General features: G+C 39.2%; 1 protein-coding gene across 1 annotated transcript; it reads right to left on the reverse strand.

Moving 5' to 3' along the window:
• Positions 1 to 385: 385 nt before the first annotated feature.
• Positions 386 to 14,897, reverse strand: LOC139120404 (uncharacterized). The gene is made up of 12 exons (XM_070684800.1): positions 14,757 to 14,897; positions 10,686 to 11,466; positions 6,572 to 7,119; positions 6,008 to 6,077; positions 5,172 to 5,300; positions 4,499 to 4,566; positions 3,883 to 4,035; positions 3,392 to 3,555; positions 2,795 to 2,994; positions 1,998 to 2,164; positions 1,377 to 1,482; positions 386 to 1,209 (listed from the first exon to the last, which is right to left on the reverse strand). Exons 2-12 carry the CDS (start codon positions 11,449 to 11,451, stop codon positions 455 to 457), a joined length of 3,126 nt encoding a protein of 1,041 aa, XP_070540901.1. The 5' UTR covers positions 11,452 to 11,466; positions 14,757 to 14,897; the 3' UTR covers positions 386 to 454.
• Between the last annotated feature and the right edge of the window lie 10,699 nt (positions 14,898 to 25,596).

Raw genomic sequence — 25,596 nt, forward strand, 5'->3', positions numbered from 1 at the left:
ATCCCTCTTTCTTTCTGCATCCTGTTTTCTGTAGCTTGGGGCGTACTTCTGATACACAGGACAGGCCCTGAGTGCGTGCTTATTGCTGCCGCAGATTTCGCAGTGCCTGAATGGGTTTGACTTCCTGGCTTTTGAAGGCGACGATCCCTGACTTGTGACGCTGGCTTGTGTTGGATGCTCTGCAGATACTACGGTGGAAAGTTTCTGGCTTTCAGACAAACTTTTATGAAATGTATTTCCAAGGTCTAGAGGGTGAGGTGATGTGAAAGTACTGTCTCTCAGCATATCTTGCTGTTTATGTTTGCTGCCAAACTGCTCTTTCTTTATTTCCTTTAGAGATACATCATCTTTTGTACTCCCTGGGTTGCACTCCATCTCTTTCTCATCAGATCCATAAGACCGACTACCATTCAAACTCTCTGCAGCTCTACCACCTATAGGGTTATCATTTGTTTCATTTCTGTGTCCAACATTTCTCTGTAACGGCCTTTTCGGAGGAGTGGTTTTCTGCTTTCTCCTTGCTTATCACTGGTCTGCTGCCTATTTCAAGACTGCCCACTGATGATCTCTCATCAGAGTGCTGTCGTTGAAACTCTTCCTGCTGTTGCAACACTTCACTCTTAATCAGCCTGATTGCATCTGCAGACATGTTTGGATACGTTCTACTGCTGATGCCATCGTCCCTACGAACATGACTGTGACCTTCATGTTCCTCTGCACCACAATCATGATTATCTCCATCATCATCACCTGCAGTTACCAGAGCAACATCTTCATGATCATCATCACCATTATCATCATCATCGTCATCATCATCACCACCACCACTATCACCACCACCACCAACAGCAGCACTAGCCTTCAATGCTACATGACCATTTCCCTCCCTAAGTTCTTCCTTGTCAAACCTGCGCAGCTGGTCAGCTTCTGTGGCTGACTTTGATGGACTAGTTTTCTTCTGTGCAGAACTTCCAAAAGAGATTGTTGTTTTCTTTGTGACAAGATTTTCCACTGATCTGGTCTGGTTTTGCACCCTCTCAACTTCGCTATTCTCGGTTGCAGATCTTGGAAGATACTGTGCAGCCAATTCAAGGTTAACATTTCCACTTTGAACAAGCTGCCCCATTGTAATTGACATGCTTGTCTTTCCCTTCTTGCTCTCTTCCGGTACAGTTTTTTTATCAGATTTCTGACACACTTCTCCCAGTCCTGCAAAAAAGAATGGGTAAGCACTAACACAATTGTAAAAAGGAATGTCTGTTGTCAATCATGAGAAACGATAAATTGTATAGGTAATCCTAATTTTCCATGAAATATTTTGGCAGAAAGAACACCTTTTCCAACACATACCAAGAAGCCATTGCCGAACTGCTTACTTTTTGTCTGAAGGTACATCTGTATTTCCAGAATTATTCCTGGAAGAAATCCACATTCCTTGAGGACAGATTTGAGATCATTCCAGTCAGCCATGAGAGCTGAATCCTAGGAAAAAAGAATTACGCTGTAACGGTTATTACATTATCTTGTTCAGAAAGTAACCAAGCATACAACAGAACATTACCTGAGAGTGACATTGCTCCTTTCCACAAACAACCTGAACTTTACACACACCACCAAAAAATAGCTTGAAATTCACAGCCTTTTTGTTTACTATTATGTACAAAACTAATCGTCAGTGAAAGCAAAAGAGCTTATCAAAGAGTGTTAAAATTTGGAATATTGTTAACGCCACTGTTCTTGTCACACAATGCCAATTAATCATAATGATACTCAGTGTATCTCGACCTTTTTCAGGGATTAACTGTGTTGCTGTGTAGAAATCTAATTATGGAATTTTGACTCTCTGTGAAGATATAAATTGTTTTGACTATGGTACCACTGGAATAATTCAGTACATCAAGAATGATATGAAAAGGAACTGCCACCCTCATAGATTCTATTGGATGAAACACTATGGCACTGGCATGCAGCCACCACTCTGGTTCTCACTTCCTTACCCTTATACCATTTTCAACAAATTTGATGAGTAACTCTCCCAGGCCGAGCTCTCTTAGAATTCTTTGTATTTTATTGTATGGGTTTGCAGCTGCAACTACACTTTCTTCCTCTGTTTGTTTCACTGGTGGATCAAAAACATCCTGCTCGACAATAACTGGAGATGTGACTGTGAATTTAAAAGAAAACATTCACTCTGTACTTTGGCATATCTTTAACCCTTTTCCTGCCAGACAGTATCACTTCCCAATCAGCCAAGTCAGTAAAAAGCAGTATTGAGCCAAAACATGACGTATTTTCACCCGCTTGGCTTGGTCTGTTATAGCATCTTTGGTCACAGAAAATAAAGTTTACAGTATTTATGTTTTCAACAGCTTTCAAATGTACAGTATTATGTTAAAATACACCATATGGAATATGTTGTGTTTCATTAATTTTAACCACCTTGACCTGGTGGTGAAATATGGACTTGGCAGAAAAAGTGTCAAACTGTTCACCCCTGATTATCGGTAAACAGGTCCACGATCACCATTGGTAACAATAGGTTGGGGCTGGACCATGGTGGTAAAAGGGGTGAATACAACATTACTGTCACTACACATAGGGCAATATTGACATTTGTGCTCCAAGCACAAGGCTCTTGGCAGTTTGTGTAAAATCAAAGGAAGCCATACAATATATATGTGGTGCCTCCCCTCCTATCCATGAGACTTTTAACCAAGGAGGAATTGATGAGGGCACTCATAATATACAGGTGTAGCCTTTGTGTCAAATATATGGGAAGAGTAACCAAACTCACCCTTTCTTTGTGCTTCATCTGGTGGATTTTCTGTATCATTAACTTGAACACTTGCCTCTTTGAAGTCCACAGTATCAGTGTTAACAGCTCTGTGTGTGGCTGTGACTGTTTTTGAAGTTTGTTGTATTTTCACTGTTGGTACTTCTGCCCAGCCAGCTGCTCTCAGAAGCATCAAATCAAGCAGTTTTGCCTTCACTTTCCTGTGTGGAATATATCAAATGTACTGTGCTTGCTTTCATCATGATGAAATACATCCCCTTACACAAAGAAGTTAAGAAGCTTGACCTCAAGGAGAATTATTTGCATAGATGTTTGCCTGACCTCTGAGGTTTAGGAATATCTAGATATCTATACCTGTACATGTAATATGTACAATTTTCTTGAGCTAGAGAGATTTTAATATTTTGGTCAGAGGTGCATCAATGCGGCTTTGTGGGCACATTGTATTCAATATCAACGAGCATAGAGTGAAGAAGGTACAGAAATATTACTCCAAATAACACTGAACATCTTCCTGCTTGTAACTTGACAAATTGTAATTATGCATTTACCACCACAATCAGACCCAAATGATATCTCTGATTATTCAATGCTTACCATGGCATATGCGTATCAGTCAAGACTCTATCCCTCATCATGGCAAAATATCGGTCAGAAAGAACCTTGTTGTGTTTATCCAAGTGGTTCCCAATCACTCTGAGCAGCTCTGTCAGGCAGTTGGAGTATGAATCCAGCAAGGTGTCTGATTGTTGGTGATATCCCTGTCAGTAATTTAGAACATAACGTCTGAACATATGGTCGAAGTTTAGTAGGCTGTCTGACTTTCTTAACTTACAGTTACATATTTCTAAAATGTTTAGAAAGGTAAATTGACTGTTTGCTTTTCAAAAATAAATACCATTTGAGTTATTTTTGATAAAAAATTGGTTTTGCTAAACCGTTATTATTAATACCACTGGACCTGAACAGAGTTCAGTGAAATTTCTTCACAATATGAGCGGAATTTTCAAAGGGCTTACATTATACCCATTGAAAATTCTGCTCATATTGTGAAGAAATTTGCAGTAGAGGAGACTGTTTTGACATACTTTTCTGTTGAAGATGATCCATTTTTCAATGCTGCTGTGTACACATGCTGACACTTGTTCCTTGAGACCTGATGTACTCTCAATGGCCATCAGATACAACTTGCCAAGCAGAGAACTGTACCATTTGGAATGTTCACTGTAACTTCGAGTGGTCTGAGAAATTAAGAGGAAGTTTATCAAGGTCTGACCTGACAAAATACAATAGGATCTAATCTATCCCTTATCGGAATTTGGTCAAAAAACTTGCATGACCATGATATAAAGTGTTCAGTAGTATAAGAAAGTAGCTACAGTGTATTTGTACTGAACTTAAAATCAAGCAAACTTAAGAAGTACTCTAAATGCAACTGTAATGTCTTTGTTAAACCTCTTAAATGCTAGTATTGCTATTTAGTTTGAGATAACACCATTTTCCAAGTACATTAGATATGAGCTTGCCAATCTGCAAAACAGTCTGAAAACATGGGATAAGCTTCAATACTCAATTTCTCCCTTTTCCACTTGATCGCTGGAGTAAAAAGTGAAAAACATTGTTAGAGTCACTGAAATAGTCTCTCCTAGCTATGTTGATACAATTTTTGTTGATCAGTTGGATCAGCTGCAGAAAATCATTTACCTTAATATAATCCCCAACTTTCTTGCACAGAACCTGGCTAACCTGTTGATCAAAACCTGTATCCAGGCCTGCAATAAAAGGAGTCCACAAAACAATCTGATAAAGTGTCTTTGAATTACATTAGAATGGCATCATTTGTACTACGGTGTGCTTGCAAACTACAAAAAAAAGTTTTGCCCATCAAAAAACTTCATACCGCTATTTTCTTATAATCTAAAGTTTTACAAACAAGTCTCTCTTTAAGGGAAAGTGCACCTCGAAGACAACTTTAGAATCACAAATTTTTACAATCCTTCTCTGGTCTATCAGGCTACAGAACAGGTCCTGAACTTCTGGATTTTCAGCTGCAAAGTTGATAATATCTTCCAACAATCAATAAATTTGCACAAACTTTAGGGTAGAATCCACCTCAGGGACAGATACTTGGACTCTCAAACTTTTACAATTCTTTTCTGATCTACCACTTTTTGGGATTCACTTTAAAAGTCTTGGTGTAAGAAAACTTTTTGGAGTCTTAGTTTTTTGAAAAATCGAATACTTTATTTTCTCCATATTTTCTCCAGTTAACACAAGGATGGCAGCCATTTTGAATTTCAAATATCGGTAAATCTTGGCTAATTTGTTTCTCTAGCACCAAATTTTGCGCGAAATCTCAAATTCAATGAGAAAATACCTTCAAGCTGCAGTACCAGGCTACAGACCAGGTCCTGAACTTCTGGATTTTCAACTGCATAGCCGATAATCTCTTCCAAGACGATAAATAATTGCTTCGGCCATGGATATTTAGCAAGCTGTGATACTCCTGTTGGTATAAGGAGAAACCAAAATAGTCTAAAATCCAATAGCTCTGCATTGCTGACACCGAGAACAGAATGTCTTAACACAAATTCTATTGGAGCCATTGAAATGTTAGCTATGGGAACAAAGCATACCACAATTTGATGACATGATATCATATTTAGTCCACTGTCATTATGTCTCGTTGTGTTCACAGCCCATCCTGAAAACCTTGCAAAAATCAAATGCTTTCTGTTTTCGACAAACTTGTCAGGCCACACTTGTCACACGACTTACAAGTATACTGGAACCTAGTACTGTGAATTTGAAAACATCATGGTAATAGCCACATGTATTTATGATTTATGATTCGTTTTGCAGTACAAGAAAAAAAGAGCAAGTAAAGAGAGTTTGCCTGAACAAGCCTAAATTAACAGTTGGTATCAAAACCAAAAATACCGAATTAAGCTTTCCATTATAAAATGTGAGCACTGGTATGTCTCTCTTTATAAGTCACCACTAAATCTTTTAAGATGGAGCTGCATGTTGCCAACACAGTTTTTGTCAAAGCAATATATATCTAACCTTAGCTTTAATATGAGTTGGACTGTGTATGTTGCATCATCTTTCTCATAAAAATTCTGTAGAAAACTATGTTTTATTGACAAGACCTTGAATATGAACAACATCTTCATTTTGATAATGTCTTAAAGATATCTTTGCATACATTACCAGTGTTAACAATCTTCTCAATTTCCTGGACAACATTAACCATTGTTTCTTCTGATAATCCAATCAGAAGCTATAACACGAAACAGATGTTCAGATGAACAGAATTGGTTGAAACAGACTGAGGGACAAGATACCGGTAGTTCATGACAAATGATACACAGTGCTCTTTTTTATTATAGTCTTATCACACACACACACACACACACGCACATACACACATTTAGTTAAAGGAATTCTAAAAGTAATATCCCTACAACTAATGAGTGTTGTTTTTGTGATACAAGGACTTACGTAAACACCTTAAGGCAAATCATAAGCAATATCTGTTATCATGAAATCTTGATTAAGTGCCACAGTCACCACATACTCATGGCTGTTTGTAGATGAATTCCCAAGGCTGGCCTTACCACAACTTGCACAAGCTTAGTAAATGAAATGCTAAGAACAAAGAGAATGTATTCTGTAAGATGAAACATGCAGAGATTTTTTGTATGTGAGGTTTTATTGGTGACCTGCAGAGATAATTTAAAAGAAAAAACTGAAATAGGGTTGGATATAACCTACCGCCTTGACTTTCCTCTCTATCTTTGATTTCTGCCAGTCATATTCCGTTCGCATGAGATCCTTTTCATTCACCTGTGGTGTCTGAAATTTCTGCTTGGCTTCAAAGTCGGAGTCTGCCATCTCCTGGCCACCAGCTCTTGGCATTTGTCTTCCATCCAGCACGGCTTTACCAGCATCTCCAGGCATCCTCCTCCAGTCTTCCCGGGAGAACTCTTTCCCATGGCGGTATTTCTTGCCAGAGTGTTGTCTAACTTTGTGCTGACTGCCTTTATCATAGTGTGAAGGCTGAGGTCTGACTTTGCCTCTGTAGGTGTAACCGCTGTGCCAAGAGTGATTGACTTCCAGATTGGACTTCCTGGGCCACCTGTGGTGTTGAAGGTTTTCAGCAGAACTGGTCCCCCCGGTGAAGTCCTCTCTGTAACTCTGCCTCTCTGTCCATGCGTTTGGCTTCTGTACTCTGGTATCCGAGGACGACCTTTGGAATGCATTCTCGACTGCGTATTGGGCAGTATTGCTTTTTATCGCACTGAAGTTACCTCTCCCTATTCCTAAAGTGAAGGAAGAGAATGAAATCCATTTGGAAAGCCATACCGGTATCTCTCAACGTATCAATCCAGGGTTAGTGTCTATGACTGTTGATTGGACTCTGATCAAATGTATCACCATATAATGATTGATACATAAATTCTTTAGTGTCATTATTATTTATTGCCATTATTCACCAAAGCTCACTAGTCTAACCAACTAAAAGACTGAACAAACAGAATATTAACCAATATTTAAACATTTATGCTATCAGATGAATGAAAAACACAATCTGATCCAAAAAATAACCCAAGTATCGATGTATTCCAAAGGAATTTCAGCAGGCTTATAATGAACTTACCTTAGACACTAACAGATTATCAATTTGTGAAAAACAATGAGGCTTGTAGTACATAGAAAGCAAAAGACCATGGCTCCCACTTAGTATCAACTGGCAAGGTCAATGCCAGCAACTCTGTCAGCTGTCTAAAAAACAACCTTCATCCTCAATGTCCATTAATTTTACCAGGCATGCCTGGGAATTACATTGAGCCTGATTTCCCAGTTTACACACACATAATAAAATGAAGTATGATGAATCATATCTAAACATGCTTGTCTCTTGATTTTCACTTTCAAAATTATCCCAGTTTTAACACTTTGAAATGATCCTTTGAAAGGATGATATGATCATATTACTTTACATCTTTGAATATCTAACACATCTTACACAAACACATATGCATGCGACATATTTCAAACATGCACAGACATGCACATAACATGATCATAAAGCTCTTTCCCAGTGAAAGAATGATCAATTTTTAATTCTTTTACTTCCATTCAATGCATATTTTGAAGGGTTTATGGAGTGATAGCAAAGGCAGAGTATAACACCGCACTGAAAACTGAATTGACACTATCTTGTTGAATGTTACTTCTGTTTGGTAAATCGATGCACTGTACTTCCATAAATTACAGGTGATTCTTAGAAAAAAAATACATGAAGGCCCATCAGCTGCAACTTTTTGCATTCCATTATTTTCATGTTATGATTCCAACTGAACTTGATACATGAGAACGTACTTACTGAAAGATCATGGATGTGTATAAAAGTATGATTAACTATGGACTGGAAATGCATAATTATGCAAATTTCGACAAGGTTAAGGGTTCTCTACTAAAATATGGTAACTTCATGTAAATGTGCAGAACTAGTGAACATGCCCATTGGTATGTATACATGTATATGGACATCAGAATCCTAAAAGAAACATATTTTAACCAATAAGAACACTCAGCATGAAATGTCCCACACGTGAATGTTGTTTTTCAATTATTTTGCAAAAGACAAGTTTTCTTTGAATATCAAGAAATTTCAAATGAATTGAAAACTGTAAAATTTACTTTACCATTTTGACATCTATTAAATTGTTGAAACGCAGTGAAAGGCTATTTTGTTTTATGGGTAGAACTCAGAGAACATGAGAGAAAATTTCAAGATATTTCAATGCGAACAAATTACAAAGAGATGCAGTTCTTGAGCCTGTAACACATGGTGTAACCTTTCCACCTGTTTTCCGTCCTCAGTGGTCTAACTCTGCCTTTGAACACTATTGGGGGTCATATCAAAGTTTTGTGATGTAAGGGTTAGAGTTGCAAGCGAGAAAGAACTTTTGAAAACATGCTGCATGCACCATACCTCTGTGCAAACTGCGTTTCTCAGCCTTATAACCTGACACATCCTGTGCTCTCCCTGGCCTTTCGAAATTGTTAGTAAATTTACGAATTGGGTTCAAAAAATATTAGTAAGCACAAATTATGTTATTCTGAACCCACCAACTTTCAACAAGCACTTCTGGTACTCAATAGATGATTTTAAGGGGATAGAAATGATGAATGATTTCATTATAGACAAAAGAAAATGAAAAATCCCTTTTTAGTTTTTTTGACAATGAACACTCATATTTTGATACGCATTTTCAAAAGATTTATTGAATAACACAGTACATCATGGGTCATGAATGCTTGTAACATTGAAATTTCTTCCTTGTCTCAATAAAGTGTGTAATTTTGGTCAACGGCCAATGAATGTTATTCAATTACTTGATCTTTATTACACAACATAACATGTTCAAGTATATTGTGACACAAATCATAACTCCCTTTGTGTGTGTAGTCAGTGGTTGATGATTATATATATTAATTTATGAAGCGGTCATTAATATTATCAAATATTATCAGTGTTTGCACAAGTTTTTGATGCTAGAAAATCTGTCCCCTGTTTTTCATATTTGGAAAGCTCTGTTACTTTGAAAGTATGCACGTCATCCATAGGTACTAGGTGGTGCCTCTATAGCTGCAGTCATTATGCCATGTTCATCTCTAAATTCTTTTTAAACAACCACTGATCAGAACATTTGGCAGTCTGTGTTTCGCACAAATTTTGTCTCATCTCAATCAAATTTAAGTACGCAAACTGAGACTGGTGATCCTGCTAATGTTTTCTTAGAGACAGTTACACTTTTAAAACGCTGCAGATGATCGTCATTTATTTTTTTGTCTGGATAAACTTTTTGGTCATGGGACTGTGCACAGCATTTTCTCTGGATCATAGAAAACTATCAGTATTCATAACATTTGCTGAGACAGTTTCTTGTAAATATTTGAAGGAAACCTATTAAAATTGGCAAGCTGACTGAAAAATTCAATTTGCAGATCGTCAAATGACAAATCTATGACATCTAAGATTTCCGGCTCGCTTCCACCTCCATGCACAGAAAACACTGTGCAGTACATGTTCAACCATGCGCGGCCCGGACTGCAGTTCTGCTGTAGTTCGACTGTCTTTCAGGCTGACTGTTCTTGATCTCTTCTAGCTCGGCGGTTTCATTGTTTCGTATTTTTTTCATATCAGTTGCCGTTTTTATGCCCAACTTTCTTTCCCAACTGGATACTATCAATCCAAAGTATTTGTAACTGCCCGCTTCCCTCGATCCCCTTCAACAGTCCATTCGGAAAGTTGACAGCATGTGAGTGTTTGGGTGTCTCGAAACTACCGTAATGGGGTGGTAATGCATGACACACCACTATGAGATTACAAAACCCGGGGATCTTGAAACCTTTTCGCGCATGCTCATGTTATTACAGGTCAAAGTCCAAAGCCAGCTATCACCATGTGTCGATGCGCCGATGATAGGGGCAGCGTAGGTTTTGAAAGACGAGATATGACAGTATTTCCCCGGAATTCACAATCTTGACCGAAAATCAGGCTTCAAAAATAACAAATCGTTCGTAAATGGCCGATCGGGCATTCATTTTTTTCGTAAATTTTCATTTTTGTTCGTAATTTACGAAAGTTACGAGCGACAGCGAGAGCACAGCACATCACAACGCAAATCTGCTGAAGACCTGTCAGACGCATCGCTCCAATAGCCCTCAATGATGACAGCACCACCCTTACTCTCAGACGCCTGTCTGTCATCACTGGTGTTGTCGCCATCACTACTGACACTCTGGCAAACCTGGTCATAGGCAGCATTCATCTTGGCTGGCACACTGTAAACAAGTCTCTCATTCTTAAATTTACCTGGAAATTCATCCTGCTCTCTGAATCCGCCGCTTTGCTGCAGCTCTGGTCTCATCTGCACTGGTTTATCTCCTCCTGTCTCACTGAATGTCATCATTTCTTCTCCGACAACACACTGCTTTGCAATATCAAGGTGTCTGTATGGATAATTCTTGCAGTGCTTGTGAGCAAATTTATGAGTTTTGGTATTTCCTACCGGGTCTGGGTGTGGATAACCACCCCACGCCCTTGGACCAGATTTTTCATCAGACGTTTCCTCTTGAAAGACAGATGGGGGAAGGAGATCTGTTTGACTTTTGTACGGTGTTGGCTCAGAAAACACACCCATCTGAAGCACTGGCATGTCTGGATCATTTATTTGCACTTCTTGTTGTTGCTTTCCCCCGACATCAAGATGCTGTTTCAGATGTAGTTGCCGCTGAAGCTGCTGTTGGAAAGCGTCTTCCTGCTGTGGGCATGGTTGGCACTGCTCCACTTGATTGTCACCTCGCATTTGCAGCCATGGTTGATGTTCATGCTGTACATGCTGCTTTTGTTGATGTGGCAACTTGTCCTTTCCTGGTTCGTCTTCAGATTCTGATGATGTACTGGAGGTTGTATCAGTTGAGTAGTCGCTGCTTTCTGAACTTGGGTCAAATCTCGCAGCAATCTGTATTTTGCCAGGCCCTGAACCTGACTTAGAATGGCCACTGGCTGATGTTGGATGGCTTCTGTGTAAAAAGCCAACACCTTGTGACTCCATGGTATGGGCTGTTATGGACTGCATAGTCAGTACTGGTTTCTGAGACACAAAAGGAAAAAAAGGTAAAATAAAAAGGATCAAGTGTTTTGAATCCGATAACTTTCATTTCACAAAATGAGGAAGCAGTGTGAGGAAGAGTACATATATTTCCTTGTAATTACTATATCTTGTTCCTTTGCCATAGACTTCTTGTTTCTGTTCATCTAGACTGTCTACTCAGTCATGCAGTGAATTGTTTTGTGATGCAATCCAACATGGCCACCTGGCTTCAATCTTGATGTATTTTAATAACTTTCAAAATTCATAAGCTAAAATTTTGTTTTCCTGTGAGTTGCTTCTCATATCATTTCAATTTCATCTTGAGAGGTAAGTGGTGTACTTAGACACGGCCCATTCATGGTGGTAGCCTGTTCATTTTAGGGGCCTTTTCTGGGCACACAATCCTTATCATAAAGCTAAATGGTAGTCTGATTGCTTTATGTACCTAACCCTTAATACATATATGAAATTAGGTATAATCGTCCCAACCTTCGGGCTCACTTTCAGGGCAAATCTCGTCATATCCCTAGCTGCAAAATTGTAGCTCTACGGTGAGGCGGTCGGTGAGTTTTGGTTTTTGCGACCTCGCTCACCAGTAGAGCTACAATGCCGAAGGCCCTGTAGCATACAAAACAAGTCATCGTTGATGACACAGTCCCCGCTTGTCCATTTTGTTATAATCTTTGGTGTCTAGGTAGCTGTGGAATGACATGATGCAACGGGTGCATCAGCCTGTGACTTGCATAATAAAGTAATCTGAGGAACGTTCAATAAAAGACTCATCTCTGCCGGTGTTGACCACTAAAGGAACTTTTGATTACATCACACATAACGATGCCCTCACTGCCTCTAGTGTCATGACAGCACATACTATACACATGGTTTGGTGGAATTTTCGAAATGGTATGGGATCGGGTATGTTGTTGTAATCAGCCATTTTGGATCATATAATGAAACAAATTAATGTGCACAAGAATGCAGCCATATCACGTTAAAACAAAATCAGTCCATTGAAGGACAGTGACCTATGTTTATAAAATTGAAATCAATGGCTGTCTATATTGACCATGTGGATTGTAGCACAAAATTAGTAGACATGCATAAGTATGCCATAGTACTTTATCTTTGTACCAAGCCTCAACAACATTGGATAAGGAATATTTGCATATGATTAAGCCTAAAAGACATGAAAAAATCCAAAAATGACAATCTGGCAGCCATATTGGAACATGTCACGAAGTAAATGTGACATGTATACATGTATGTGTGCCATAGTGCTTGATCTTTGTGCCAAGTTTGGACAAAATGGGTTTAATGACCTTTGAATTATGCTTCAAAGACATGCAAAATTCCAACAAATGGCAGTTCTGCAGCCATATTGGATCCTATCGCAAGGTTAATTGATACATGCATATGTATGCCATAGTGCTTTGCCTTTGTGCCAAGTTTGAACAAAATCAGTTCAAGGATGTTTGAGTTATGGTTCAGAGACATGAGAAAATCGCAAAAAAATGGACGCCTGTCGGCCATATTGGATCATATCATGAAATAAGTGGCGTTCATATGGGGGGCATAATGTTTTGCTTTTGTGCCAAATTTGAACAGAATCGGTTCAAGGATGTCTGAGTTATGGTCCAAAGACATGAAAAATCGCAACAAAATTGCTGCCTCACGCCCATATTGGATCGTATTGCAAAATAATTTACATGCACATGAAGGCCATAGTGTTATGCCTTTGTGCCAAGTTTTAACAGAATCTGTTCAAGGATGTCTGAGTTATGATCCAAAAACATGAAAGATCCCAACAAAATGGCTGCCTCACGCCCATATTGGATCGTATCGCAATATAATTTGACATGAATATGTATGCCATAGTGCTTTGCCTTTGTGCAAAGTTTGAACAGACTCGGTTCAAGGATATTTGAGTTATGGTTCAAAGACATGAAAAAATCGCACACAAAAATGGCCGCCTCGCGGCCATGTTGGATCGTATCGCAAAATAATTTGACATGCACATGTAGGCCATAGTGTTATGCCTTTGTGCCAAGGTTGAACAGAATATGTTCAAGGATGTCTGAGTTATGGTCCAAAGACATGAAAAATCGCAACAAAATGGCTGCCTCGCGGCCATATTGGATCGTATCACAAAATAAATCGACGTGCATCTGTAGGTCATAGTGCTATGCCTTTGTGCCGAGTTTGAACGAAATTGGTTCAGCAGTGTCTGAGAAACTGTTGATGACGGACGGACGGACGGACGGACGGACGCACAGACGGGACCCAATCTATAAGTCCCCGCCGGACTTCGTCCGCGGGGACTAATAAGCGCGCCACACATGGTGCGGCATTTTCATGTAAAATCCCACATATTTATTGCATTGGTCGTACCGATTTATCACTACTGAAGACTAAACACTATACTACACTAACCTTGTCGTTTATGGGGTTTGGTATTAGCACAGACACGTCGATCGCGTTCCATAAACATTGAGCGTGTTTCTGGGAGCCGCCATTACCAACTTCGGTAATGGTGGCTCCCAGAAAACGCTCAATGTTATGGAACGCGATCGACGTGTCTGTGCTAATACCAAACCCCATAAACGACAAGGTTAGTGTAGTATAGTGTTTAGTCTTCAGTAGTGATAAATCAGTATGACCAAATGCAGTAAATATATGGATTTTACACAAAATGCATGCCATGTGCAGCGTGCTATTTTTGTATGCTTCAGGGCCTTCGGCATTGTAGCTCTACTGCAGTGGTGAGCGAGGTCGCAAAAACCAAAACTCACCGACCGCCTCACCGTAGAGCTACAAATTTGCAGCTGGTCATATTCCGTATCTGTCCCATATTGCCCGAAGTGCATGCCCCTTGGCAATGACATTGGCTGCTGAATTAGAGGGCACTAATGTAAAATACAACGAGTATACCATATTGGGGATTCCAACCGTTTGTGGTCGACGGCTGAAAAATTTTGAATTTTTTTGTGAGCATGTGAAACAAGGCAACACTGGGAAGGTTACGGATTTGCAATATCCAGGTTTAAGGGTTAATCACAACACCATAGCGTAAAAACTGGCATCACGATACCTGATTTCAGAGTGCAATGCTTTTGAGTACATCCTAAACGTACGAATTTTACTCAATAACAGTCAGTGGATATGATGTATCGGAAGAATATCTGGTTTCCACATGTTGCGTTGGGCCTGGGGATCGTGAAAAAGACTGTGGGTTGTCAAGGTGTAACATTCTTAAACTACCTATTTGACAGTTGTGATATCTGAGGTCTTACCTTCTTCTATTCTCTGGCATCTAAATTCTGTAAAATTGCCTGAGAATTCTAATCCTTTCTCATATAAACGATGACGGGAGTATCATCAGCTTACACACTGACTACTGACTGTACAGTCGCCATGTTGTATGCGAAGGAAAGCGCCCCCATTTGTCATAATTTGTTAATAGATCGAGAGGGCGCAATGGCCATTGACATTTCTCTCTTCTTCCCTTTCTATGGTAGTTAGATTTACCAAAAATGAATCCATGTGAAAATGCATCTTTATGCTTGAAAGTTAGGTAAAGTTATAAAATATTATGCGAACGAAAGCGTCCCATTTGTCATAATCTGTTAATTTCTCGAGTGGCAATGGCCATTGACATCTTCTCCCTTCTTTCTTTCTGTGTGGTACAGTATAAGCTTATTTACAGAAAATAAATCACCTGAAAGTTAGCTAAAAGTTGAAATTCATTTCTTAATTTCATGTAGAAACATTGTATTTTGAATACCATCAGCCATCACTAAAATGACAGAATGTACACCGGTCTTTAGGTGAGCACGACTCCTGGTTTTGGGAAAAGTACAGAGAAAACTGAGTGGCTGGCTCCAGGAAACAATAAGCTTACTGCAAAACCTGAAATATATTTTGCAATAATACATTTAAATGACGAAGGTTTTCCGGATTTTTTTTTCATGTTTTCATCAGTTATTTCAGCGATATAAACAAGAGAAAAGCACTGCAACAAGTTGTTATTTTGAGGATGCACCTACATACGATACTTTACATTTTACAAACGTATCACTGTGCAAGAGATATTGGGCCTCACTAGCGCGCATAACTCAAAGTGCTGTTAGGTCGCATTCACTCACCATGGCTTGGTATAGGCTGACACAATATCGGAGGGGTATCTGAAATAACACAGCACAGAGGGGATGGGGGTCACATGATTTGCAAAACTATGTCTACCGTGTGGAAAAGGCTTGTTTCAGACAGGTAACCTTCAGAAAGGCTTTACGATATAGTCTTTGAAGGTCTGTCTTACATTAAATTGTGTAATCATGGTTAAAATAATGGATTTTTGGCATGCTTTGACTGAGGTACAGACAAATAATAGGCGCGAAAGGTCTGCCGTTGTCAGAAATTCACTTTGTGCTGTTACCTATACTATGTCGTAGATATCTGCCTGTTGTTAGGCTGCGTTCACAAACTTGAGGAATCGCGATTGATTTTTTTTTCAGATCCCCCCTCAATGCTCTAAAAAAATTCAAGTCTCCCCAATCTATATATACGATCAAATTGTTCAAGCCCCCCCCCCCCCCCAATTATCATATAGCCGTACATTGATTAGGGGTCTGCGCACAGAAAAAAAAATGCGCAGTTCTGCTCGCAAAGGTTCCACACTACCTGTTATCAGCAGTGTGTAGAGTCATATCCTACGGCAAGTTATTAAATCCATTCATTTTTAAATTCATCAGTGGATTATCAGTCTAAGCCGATTTGAGTTAATCCAACTCGGGCCAGGTCAAGGGCACCTGCTGAAAAGCAAAATGACGATCATGAGAGAGTATGCAAATTGTGAATTACTGGTTACATTTTGCCAAATTGGGAAAAACTAAGCACAGTGACCTACCTAAAAATTTTTCAAAAGTACAAGATATATATGACTCAGATATTTTACAAAATTGACAATACTGGCGGTCAAAATATTCCATCAAAAAACGTTTTATTCTGTGACATTTTGGGTGTAATAACGGCAAATTTGATAAAAAAATCAATAATTCAATTTAGTCACATATTTCTTCATATGAATTAGAGTCTTTACTTCTCAAAGTTTTACTTTTGTGTTATTGTACGATGTGAAAATTTCATTCACTGAATGAACTGAAGTGAATGGTTTTATAGTTTGATTTTAAGTGATTTCGTGAAAAACTGTGACCTTTCATCGTACAGTTGTAGAAAATCAAGCATGGCCGGTGATCCCATCTTCTTTCTTTATATATTATTCTAACATGCCAGAAATAAAAAAAAAAATCCCCAGCTGATAATTGTCAAGTCTCCTGGTCTTCCATTTTTTGCACGACATATAGCCACAATATTTTTGGGGGGTGGGGGGTTATAAACGGCAAATAAATCAAAGAACTTTTGTAAAACAACAATTATATACGCCGGGAAGTAGAAGCCGACTTCTTTGTATCTGCACAGGGAATTCAGTAATCTTGTTGTTGTTGTTGTTGTTGTTGTTGTTGTTGTTGTTGTTATTGTTGTTGTTGTTGATGGTGATGATGATGATGATGGCGATAATAAAAAATGTTAAAAAACAATGTGTCATTCCTTGCTGTTGTTTGTCGATGTTGTAGATAATTGTAAAAGAAAACTGTAATCGTGACCAAAAAACGACGTAGGTCGCCCAACGTCACTCCCGTCCTATTATACAATATATATTATATAATATTTATATATTATATAATATTTATATAAATTTTTCTTTCTTTTTCAATGTTACAAATAATCCAGCTGAAGAGCACAACACTTGTGTAGCTGTCTTTTGTGTAGCGTGGTATTGGCAAGTAGCCTATAGTGCGTCCTCGTAAATGTGACCTTTAGTTCCGTGACCTCTAGTCCCGGCTTAGACTTGGTTCAAGTCGGTGAATTTTAAAAAATAAAATCATTATAATAGTTTTCTCTTGTGTCTCTCCTATTTCGTACAAACCTATTCGGAATTTTGCAGCTCACGCCAGGTTTTCCCAGGGATTGAATGAGTCACGTTTGAGTCTGCGCAGTAGTGAGTTAGTTTCTGCCGGATTCACTCCGGGTGAAACTCCGCTGTATAGCGTGCACTCATCGCGTTCACCCTACTCATCGCGTCCACTCACGCGCGCTTTTTCACATGAAAGCAGAATACAAATCATGCGTTCACTCAACTCAAACATTCACAAATCACAGACTTGAACCAAGTCTAGGTCCGGCTCTAGCCATGCCTACTTCCTGCCCTGCCCTCGCTATGCTTACTGTACTAATATTAGTACAGTAAACACAGCGACGTCTGTACGCATGGCCAGTAGGCATGGCCAGAGGAATTGGCTAGAGGTCACGGAACTTAAGGTCGTATTTAAATATGATCACATTCCCCATCGAGGGCGCACTATACATGTCAATACAAGCTACACAAAAGACAGCTACACAAGTTTTGTGCTCTTCAGCTGCATGGTTTATTTGTAACATTGAAAAAGAAAGAAAAACGCTGTAATATTGACTTAAATAGCCACTTATGAGCCCCTGTGAGCGAGATGGTAGTTTATTTTACAAAAGTATGAATAGTGTAGAGTTTAGGGAGCGTTCAGTTTTTACGGCCTGGGGGGGGGGCGGCAAAATCTTGTCGCCGGTGTTCAAAAAAATATAGAACCCCCCTGCATTTTTTGTGAAAAAAGATGACCCCTCCCCATTTGTCAGACGAAAAAAATTGATACCCCCCCCCCCTGAAAAATAACCAAAACCCATATGTCAAATTTACCCGCATGGTTGGATTTGAACTCCTGTACGCGGCGCACTTTATTCGTGTAGCAGAGATGCCAGTGCACAAACTTCTCAGCCACATCCATTGAAACGTCTGTTAATTAGGACGACTGTAAGGCAATTTTTAACTTCATTTCCATAGACAACTCATGTCTATGGACATTGTATAAAGTAAACTTTATTGGAGTGGTTCGCCAAAGGCAGCCCTCCGGTTAAGAGGGTCATGGGCCATTACGTAAAGTCAACTTTATTCTAGTGGGCCACCAAAGGTGGCACGCCGGTAAAGAGGGTCGATCATTGCTATTGCATAAAATAGACTTTACTGGATAGGGCTGCTGAAGGCGCGCGGTCATTACCATTATTCAGTGTGTGATCCCAGGGGTCCCTCAAAAATGTTTCTAATACAAGCCGCGGCTTCAATTGGGAATTTTACGGTAAGATTGCCGTGGGGTATTACATAAAGTCAATTTATTGTAGTGGGCCGCCGCAGGCGGCCCGCGGTAAAGAGGGTCAATCATGGCCATGGCATAAAGTAAACCTAATTGGAATGGGCCGCCAAAGGCGTCTGCCCGTTAAGAGGGTCATGGGTAATACATAATGTATATTTATTGTAGTGGGCCGCCGAAGGCGGCCCGCCGGTAAAGAGGGTCGATCATGGCCATGGCATAAAGTGAACTTTATTGTTGGTATTATGTATTTGAAAATGTGGTGACTCCCCCCCTTTCCTACCAGTGAAAAAGCGATGACCCCCCTTTGCGGATTCCAAAATTACAATGAACCCCCCCCCTGGATTTTGCCGGCCCCCCCCCGGCCATAAAAACTGAACCGGTCCCTTATGCTACGTTCCGACATTCTGATACGTGGATAGTCTACGTATAAGCACGTTGAGTGGGGTGCGGGATTGCTGGATAGCTGAATAGCCCCCTAAATAGCTAGGTAGCTAATAGCTACGTTAGCCATAAGAATAGCTTATATTTAGCTGTTTGTGGCTATTTAAGCTATTATTAATTTCCACAGGACACTTTTAGCTGCTAATAAACGTAGTAGGTAGCTATTCAGCTAAAATAAATGATTATTATAGGGCTAGTTATAGAGCTATTCAAGCTATTAGCCGTTTTTAGCCGCTAATAGCCACTCTTAGCTTACTATTAGCTGGCTAGCAGCTACAAACTCCTGATGCCGATATGGGCTGGCTATTGAGCTATTCAAGCTATTAGCCGTTTTTAGCCGCTATTAGCTGTTATTAGCCAGCTATTATCTGGCTACCAGCTAAAAACTCCCGAGGTCGGAATGGGCTGGCTATTGAGCTATTCAAGCTATTAGCCGTTTTTAGCCGCTACTAGCTGCTCTTAGCCAGCTATTAGCTGGCTACCAGCTAACAACTCCTGAGGTCGGAATGGGCTGGCTCCCAAGGTCGGAATGGGCTGGCTATTGAGCTATCAAGCTATTAGCCGTTTTTAGCCGCTAATAGCCACTCTTAGCTAGCTATTAGCTGGCTACCAGCTAACAACTCCCGAGGTCGGAATGGGCTGGCTCCATAGGTCGGAATGGGCTGGCTATTGAGCTATTCAAGCTATTAGCCGTTTTTAGCCGCTAATAGCCACTCTTAGCTAGCTATTAGCTGGCTACCAGCTAACAACTCCCGCGGCCTGAATGGGCTGGCTATTGAGCTATTCAAGCTATTAGCCGTTTTTAGCCGCTATTAGCTGTTATTAGCCACCTATTAGCTGGCTACCAGCTAAGCAGTGGACACGTCGGAAAAGCCTGACAACTACTTATTACAAAGGAAGTTACGAGCGTGACTTTCACTTAGGTGACCAAAGAATTAGACATCTCAAATATACTTAATAAGTATTGTAGAACCTCCATGGTAGAACCAAGAAAGTAGTATTGAGTTCTTTATTGAAGACATTTTCTTTCATACAAGTGTAAGTTTCTACTAACCACGGCACATGGCATTTTTTTTCTGAATTGAGAGCTAAAAGAATCACAAATTGTACGTATTGAGGATTTCATTCACGGGCATGAAAAGTTTTGTTGTAAAACGAAATGATCGGGGAATCTTGCGATTTGTAGAACCAAGAAAATATTAAGTCACTGGCTGGTTGAGCGGTAGAGTAGTTATGGTCAGTTAGTCTCTGTTTGACAAGTTTTTATGTGATTGCTTGTGTCTGGAAAAGTTTCATGTGATTAATTGTACCGTCATTCACGCAGAGGCTAATCAAATACCTGTGACGGGTTTTGCATTGTCTTTTGTTCAAAGACTTAATAAATATGCATGCCAGTTTGCAGCTGAACACAAAAATTGTTTGTAGAAGACTTCCCACAACTGACAAGTACTAGGAAGATACACAAGCGTTTGGACGATAAGCTGTTGTTTTGGCTTGGCCTCTGTATTAAATGAACGATGTGCGAGAATATGGGTAGAACCAAGAAAGTAATATAAAATGTTCGGTTACTTCAGAAATACCTAAATTGCATTGTGCATTTCTTGTCGAGCGGGGCTCTACGGAGGAAATGGTGAATGTGATAATTTTGTTCATTGTCTTTTAAGTTATAAGCGAGGGGTAGAATCACGTCAAAAGATCACGCTGTACATGAGAATTGGTAATGTTTATGCCCACTTTACAGGTTTTAACAGATACTAATCCCGGCGACAACATGAATGACTGATTACACAGGTTCTAAATCAGGCAAAGAACTGCGACCAGTAAGTTCATGTGGAAAAGCGGAAGCGCAGTTGCGAGATCGCTAAGATCGGCAGTGGGAATAATTGGTGTAAATAAGAAAGATATCGACAAACAGGTGCTGCATTGCAAGAGTAATCGCACCGTAAGACATTGCAAGAGTAATCGCACCGTAAGACATTGGAAGACTTCTCGAGTTTAAAAGTTCGGAAGCAAATGTTGAAAATATAGGCCTACACGTACGAATTGTATGTCACCTCATTCGGCGTGTTAATGATGAGAGTATAAGTTTCCAGGCAAGGCAATAATTAATACAGGAAAACATGACAGTGATTTTGCATGAATATGATTGATGAGAAAATAGCTGATAGCTAGCTAATAGCCAGCTAACATTGGCTAATAGCGGCTAAAAACGGCTATTAGCTTGAATAGCTGAATAGCCAAGGATTTTGGTATCATAGCAGAATAGCTGAATAGCTGCTCAACAACCCCGAAGCAGCTATTAAGTTTCCGTCATTAGTCCCAAACATAATAGCTGAATAGCCGCTAATTATTCCTTGAGTCATTGCTGTACACTCTTAGCTAAATAGCTGCTAAATATGTCAAAGCTGGCTATTTTGGCTATCCAGCAATCCCGCACCTTTATGAGCACGTTGGTACGTAGCCTATACGTAGCATAAACTCTTCACTCTTCATGCTATTACTGTAAAACTCTCCAGTTTCCATCACGCTTGTGTGTGTACTGTGGAAGACGGTCACGACATGCGACATGCGAGTTTTTTTTTTAACTGCGACCTGGGAGTTCTTAAACTGCGACATGCGAGTTCTTAAACTGCGACATGCGAGTTGCAAAACTAATATGGCGTTTGCATACATGTCATTTCGTTCTCCTCCTAACGATGGATTACAGAGGTAGAGACGAGCTTATTTCTGCATACTTCTACAATGGATACACCCTGGGAGAAATAGCGGCCACGTTAGGACTCCGACATGTATGGAAGACCGGTCACGACCTGCGACATACGACCTGCGTTTTAAAGTAGGATCTGCGACCTAACCCTAACCCTAACCCTAACCCCTAACGCTAACTAACCTTAGTTATGCCGTTACAATTTTTCCCTCCCTTGACCTAATCTCCAGGGTTGAGAAAGAAGTAAGGCTTTTTACCAGAGAAAACCTAACCCCTAACGGGTCCGTGAAGTTTGTTACTTATTCCTTTTTCCTTATTCCTTATTCGAACGTGAAGTTTGTTCCTTATTCCTTTTTCCTTATTCCTTATTCGAACGTGAAGTTTGTTACTTATTCCTTTTTCCTTATTCCTTATTCGAACGTGAAGTTTGTTCCTTATTCCTTTTTCCTTATTCCTTATTCGAACGTGAAGTTTGTTCCTTATTCCTTTTTCCTTATTCCTTATTCGAACGTGAAGTTTGTTCCTTATTCCTTTTTCCTTATTCCTTATTCGAACGTGAAGTTTGTTCCTTATTCCTTTTTCCTTATTCCTTATTCGAACGTGAAGTTTGTTCCTTATTCCTTTTTCCTTATTCCTTATTCGAACGTGAAGTTTGTTCCTTATTCCTTTTTCCTTATTCCTTATTCGTTACTTATTCCTTTTTCCTTATTCCTTATTCCTTTTTCCTTATTCCTTATTCGAACGTGAAGTTTGTTACTTATTCCTTATTGGTTATTCCTTATTCAAAATGTGAAGTATGTTAGTTATTAGTCCCAACGGACACCGTGCGTGCGTGCGTGTGTCCGTCCGTCTGTCAATGCGTGCGTCCATCCGTCTGTCTGTCCGTTCACGCAGATATCTGAGAGATGTCAAAAGCGATTTCATTCAAGTCTGTTACTTATTCCTTTTTCCTTATTCCTTATTCGAACGTGAAGTTTGTTCCTTATTCCTTTTTCCTTATTCCTTATTCGTTACTTATTCCTTTTTCCTTATTCCTTATTTGTTACTTATTCCTTTTTCCTTATTCCTTATTCGTTACTTATTCCTTTTTCCTTATTCCTTATTCGTTACTTATTCCTTTTTCCTTATTCCTTATTCGTTACTTATTCCTTTTTCCTTATTCCTTATTCGTTACTTATTCCTTTTTCCTTATTCCTTATTCGAAGTTTGTTACTTATTCCTTTTTCCTTATTCCTTATTCGAACGTGAATTTTGTTCCTTATTCCTTTTTCCTTATTCGTTACTTATTCCTTTTTCCTTATTCCTTATTCGTTACTTATTCCTTTTTCCTTATTCCTTATTCGTTACTTATTCCTTTTTCCTTATTCCTTATTCGTTACTTATTCCTTTTTCCTTTTTCCTTATTCCTTATTCGTTACTTATTCCTTTTTCCTTATTCCTTATTCGTTATTTATTCCTTTTCCTTATTCCTTATTCGAAGTTTGTTACTTATTCCTTTTTCCTTATTCCTTATTCGAACGTGAAGTTTGTTACTTATTCCTTATTGGTTATTCCTTATTCAAAATGTGAAGTATGTTAGTTATTAGTCCCAACGGACACCGTGCGTGCGTGCGTGTGTCCGTCCGTCTGTCAATGCGTGCGTCCATCCGTCTGTCTGTCCGTTCACGCAGATATCTGAGAGATGTCAAAAGCGATTTCATTCAAGTCTGTTACTTATTCCTTTTTCCTTATTCCTTATTCGAACGTGAAGTTTGTTCCTTATTCCTTTTTCCTTATTCCTTATTCGAACGTGAAGTTTGTTCCTTATTCCTTATTACTTATCTTTATTCAAAATGTGAAGTTTGTTAGTTATTCCTTATTCCTTATTCCTTATTCCTTATTCGTCACTTATTCCTTTTTCCTTTTTCCTTATTCGTCACTTATTCTTTTTCCTTATTCCTTATTCGTTACTTAACTTTTTGACTTATTTCTTATTCGAAATCTGAAGTTTTTTACTTATTCCCTATTCGAAATCTGAAGTGTGTGACTTATTCCTTATTCCTTATTCCTTTTTCGAAGTTTGTTACTTATTCCTTTTTCCTTTTTCCTTATTCGAAGTTTTTCCTTATTCCTTATTCGAAGTCTGTTACTTATTCCTTTTCCTTATTCCTTTTTCGAAATCTTAAGTTTTTTACTTATTCCTTTTCCCTTATTCCTTGTTCGAAGTCTGTTACTTATTCCTTTTTCCTTATTCCTTATTCGAAATCTAAAGTTTTTTACTTATTCCCTATTCGAAATCTGAAGTTTGTGACTTATTCCTTATTCACAACCTGAACTTTTTTACTTATTCCTTACTCGAAATCTGAAGTTTTTCACTTATTCAAATCTGAAGATTGTGACGTTCGTGAAGTGCATGCAAGCAGGTAGGTATTCGGTCGTCCATCTGTGCCAGAAGTGTTGATGTATAAATTTTGCAAGATATCTGGCGCGTTTTTTTATTGTTGCCCGGTACCGATCATGTGCAATCGTAGGTGCTGTCCTTTCATCCATGTCGATCAGTTCATAAGTATTGAAAACCGCTTGTGACCTTTGCCGCTCTCTGTGATATCACGTTTAAATGCCCATACCATAGAATCAGTCGCCGACAGCGGCATCGGTTTCAATGCACACGCCGTTGTGGACCTTCGCTCATCATCGCCAGAACGCATGCAAGCGCATGTGCATATGAGTCCCGCTGGGTGGTCAAACAGCCAAGTTAATAACGAAGCTTAACTTATAAGTTCATCTAGGCTGAAGCGAGTGCAGCCCAAAACTTTCTCCAAAATCCAACCACCAAACCATGTAGTTCCTTTGGGAATAAAATTCCTTTCGACGCCAATATTGTTCATGTATTCTGTTTCTTCTTGTGTTTTTAGAAGTTTATTGATTTCTTCAGAAGCGGAGAGATATGTTGACGCGTTATCCGATATTACTTGGATCGATTGTAACTCGTGTTTCCCCGTGGTATTAGAATTGGAACTTTTGTCTCGTAGCTGACAGTAAAGCCATGTTGTAAGTTCAGGTTGTGAATAAGGAATAAGTCACAAGCTTCAGATTTCGAAAAGGGAATAAGTAAAAAACTTAAGATTTCGCATAAGGAATAAGGAAAAAGGAATAAGTAACAAACTTCGAATAAGGAAAAAGGAAAAAGGAATAAGTAACAAACTTCGAATAAGGAAAAAGGAAAAAGGAATAAGTAACGAATAAGGATTAAGGAAAAAGGAATAAGTAACAAACTTCGAAAAAGGAAAAAGGAAAAAGGAATAAGTAACGAATAAGGAATAAGGAGAAAGGAATAAGTAACAAACTTAAGATTTCGAAAACGGAATAAGGAAAAAGGAATAAGTAACAAACTTCACATTTTGAATAAGGAATAAGGAAAAAGGAATAAGTAACAAACTTCCCAGACCTACCCCTAACCCTAACCCTAACCCTGACCCTAACCGCAGATCGCAGTTTTAAAAACTCGCATGTCGCGACCGGTCTTCCATACTGTACGGCCCGTGATCACTACTCTTCTGATATGGCAGTCATAGAGCGGCGCGACGTCGTAGCTACTCATTGAGTGAGTTTCGAATATCTGCGAAAATATGTTCGGGTTTTACATTGACTGTGGTTTTTACATAACGTGTACACCAAATGAAGAAAACAAAAGGTTCAGCAAAAATTACGTTTGAGGGCGTCTGATAGAAAATATATATTCACTCTGTTACTACTTCAGTTATCAGA

This window comes from Ptychodera flava, chromosome 20 (genome assembly GCF_041260155.1).
Source record: "Ptychodera flava strain L36383 chromosome 20, AS_Pfla_20210202, whole genome shotgun sequence".
In the NCBI taxonomy this organism is placed as follows: Eukaryota; Metazoa; Hemichordata; class Enteropneusta; family Ptychoderidae; genus Ptychodera; species Ptychodera flava.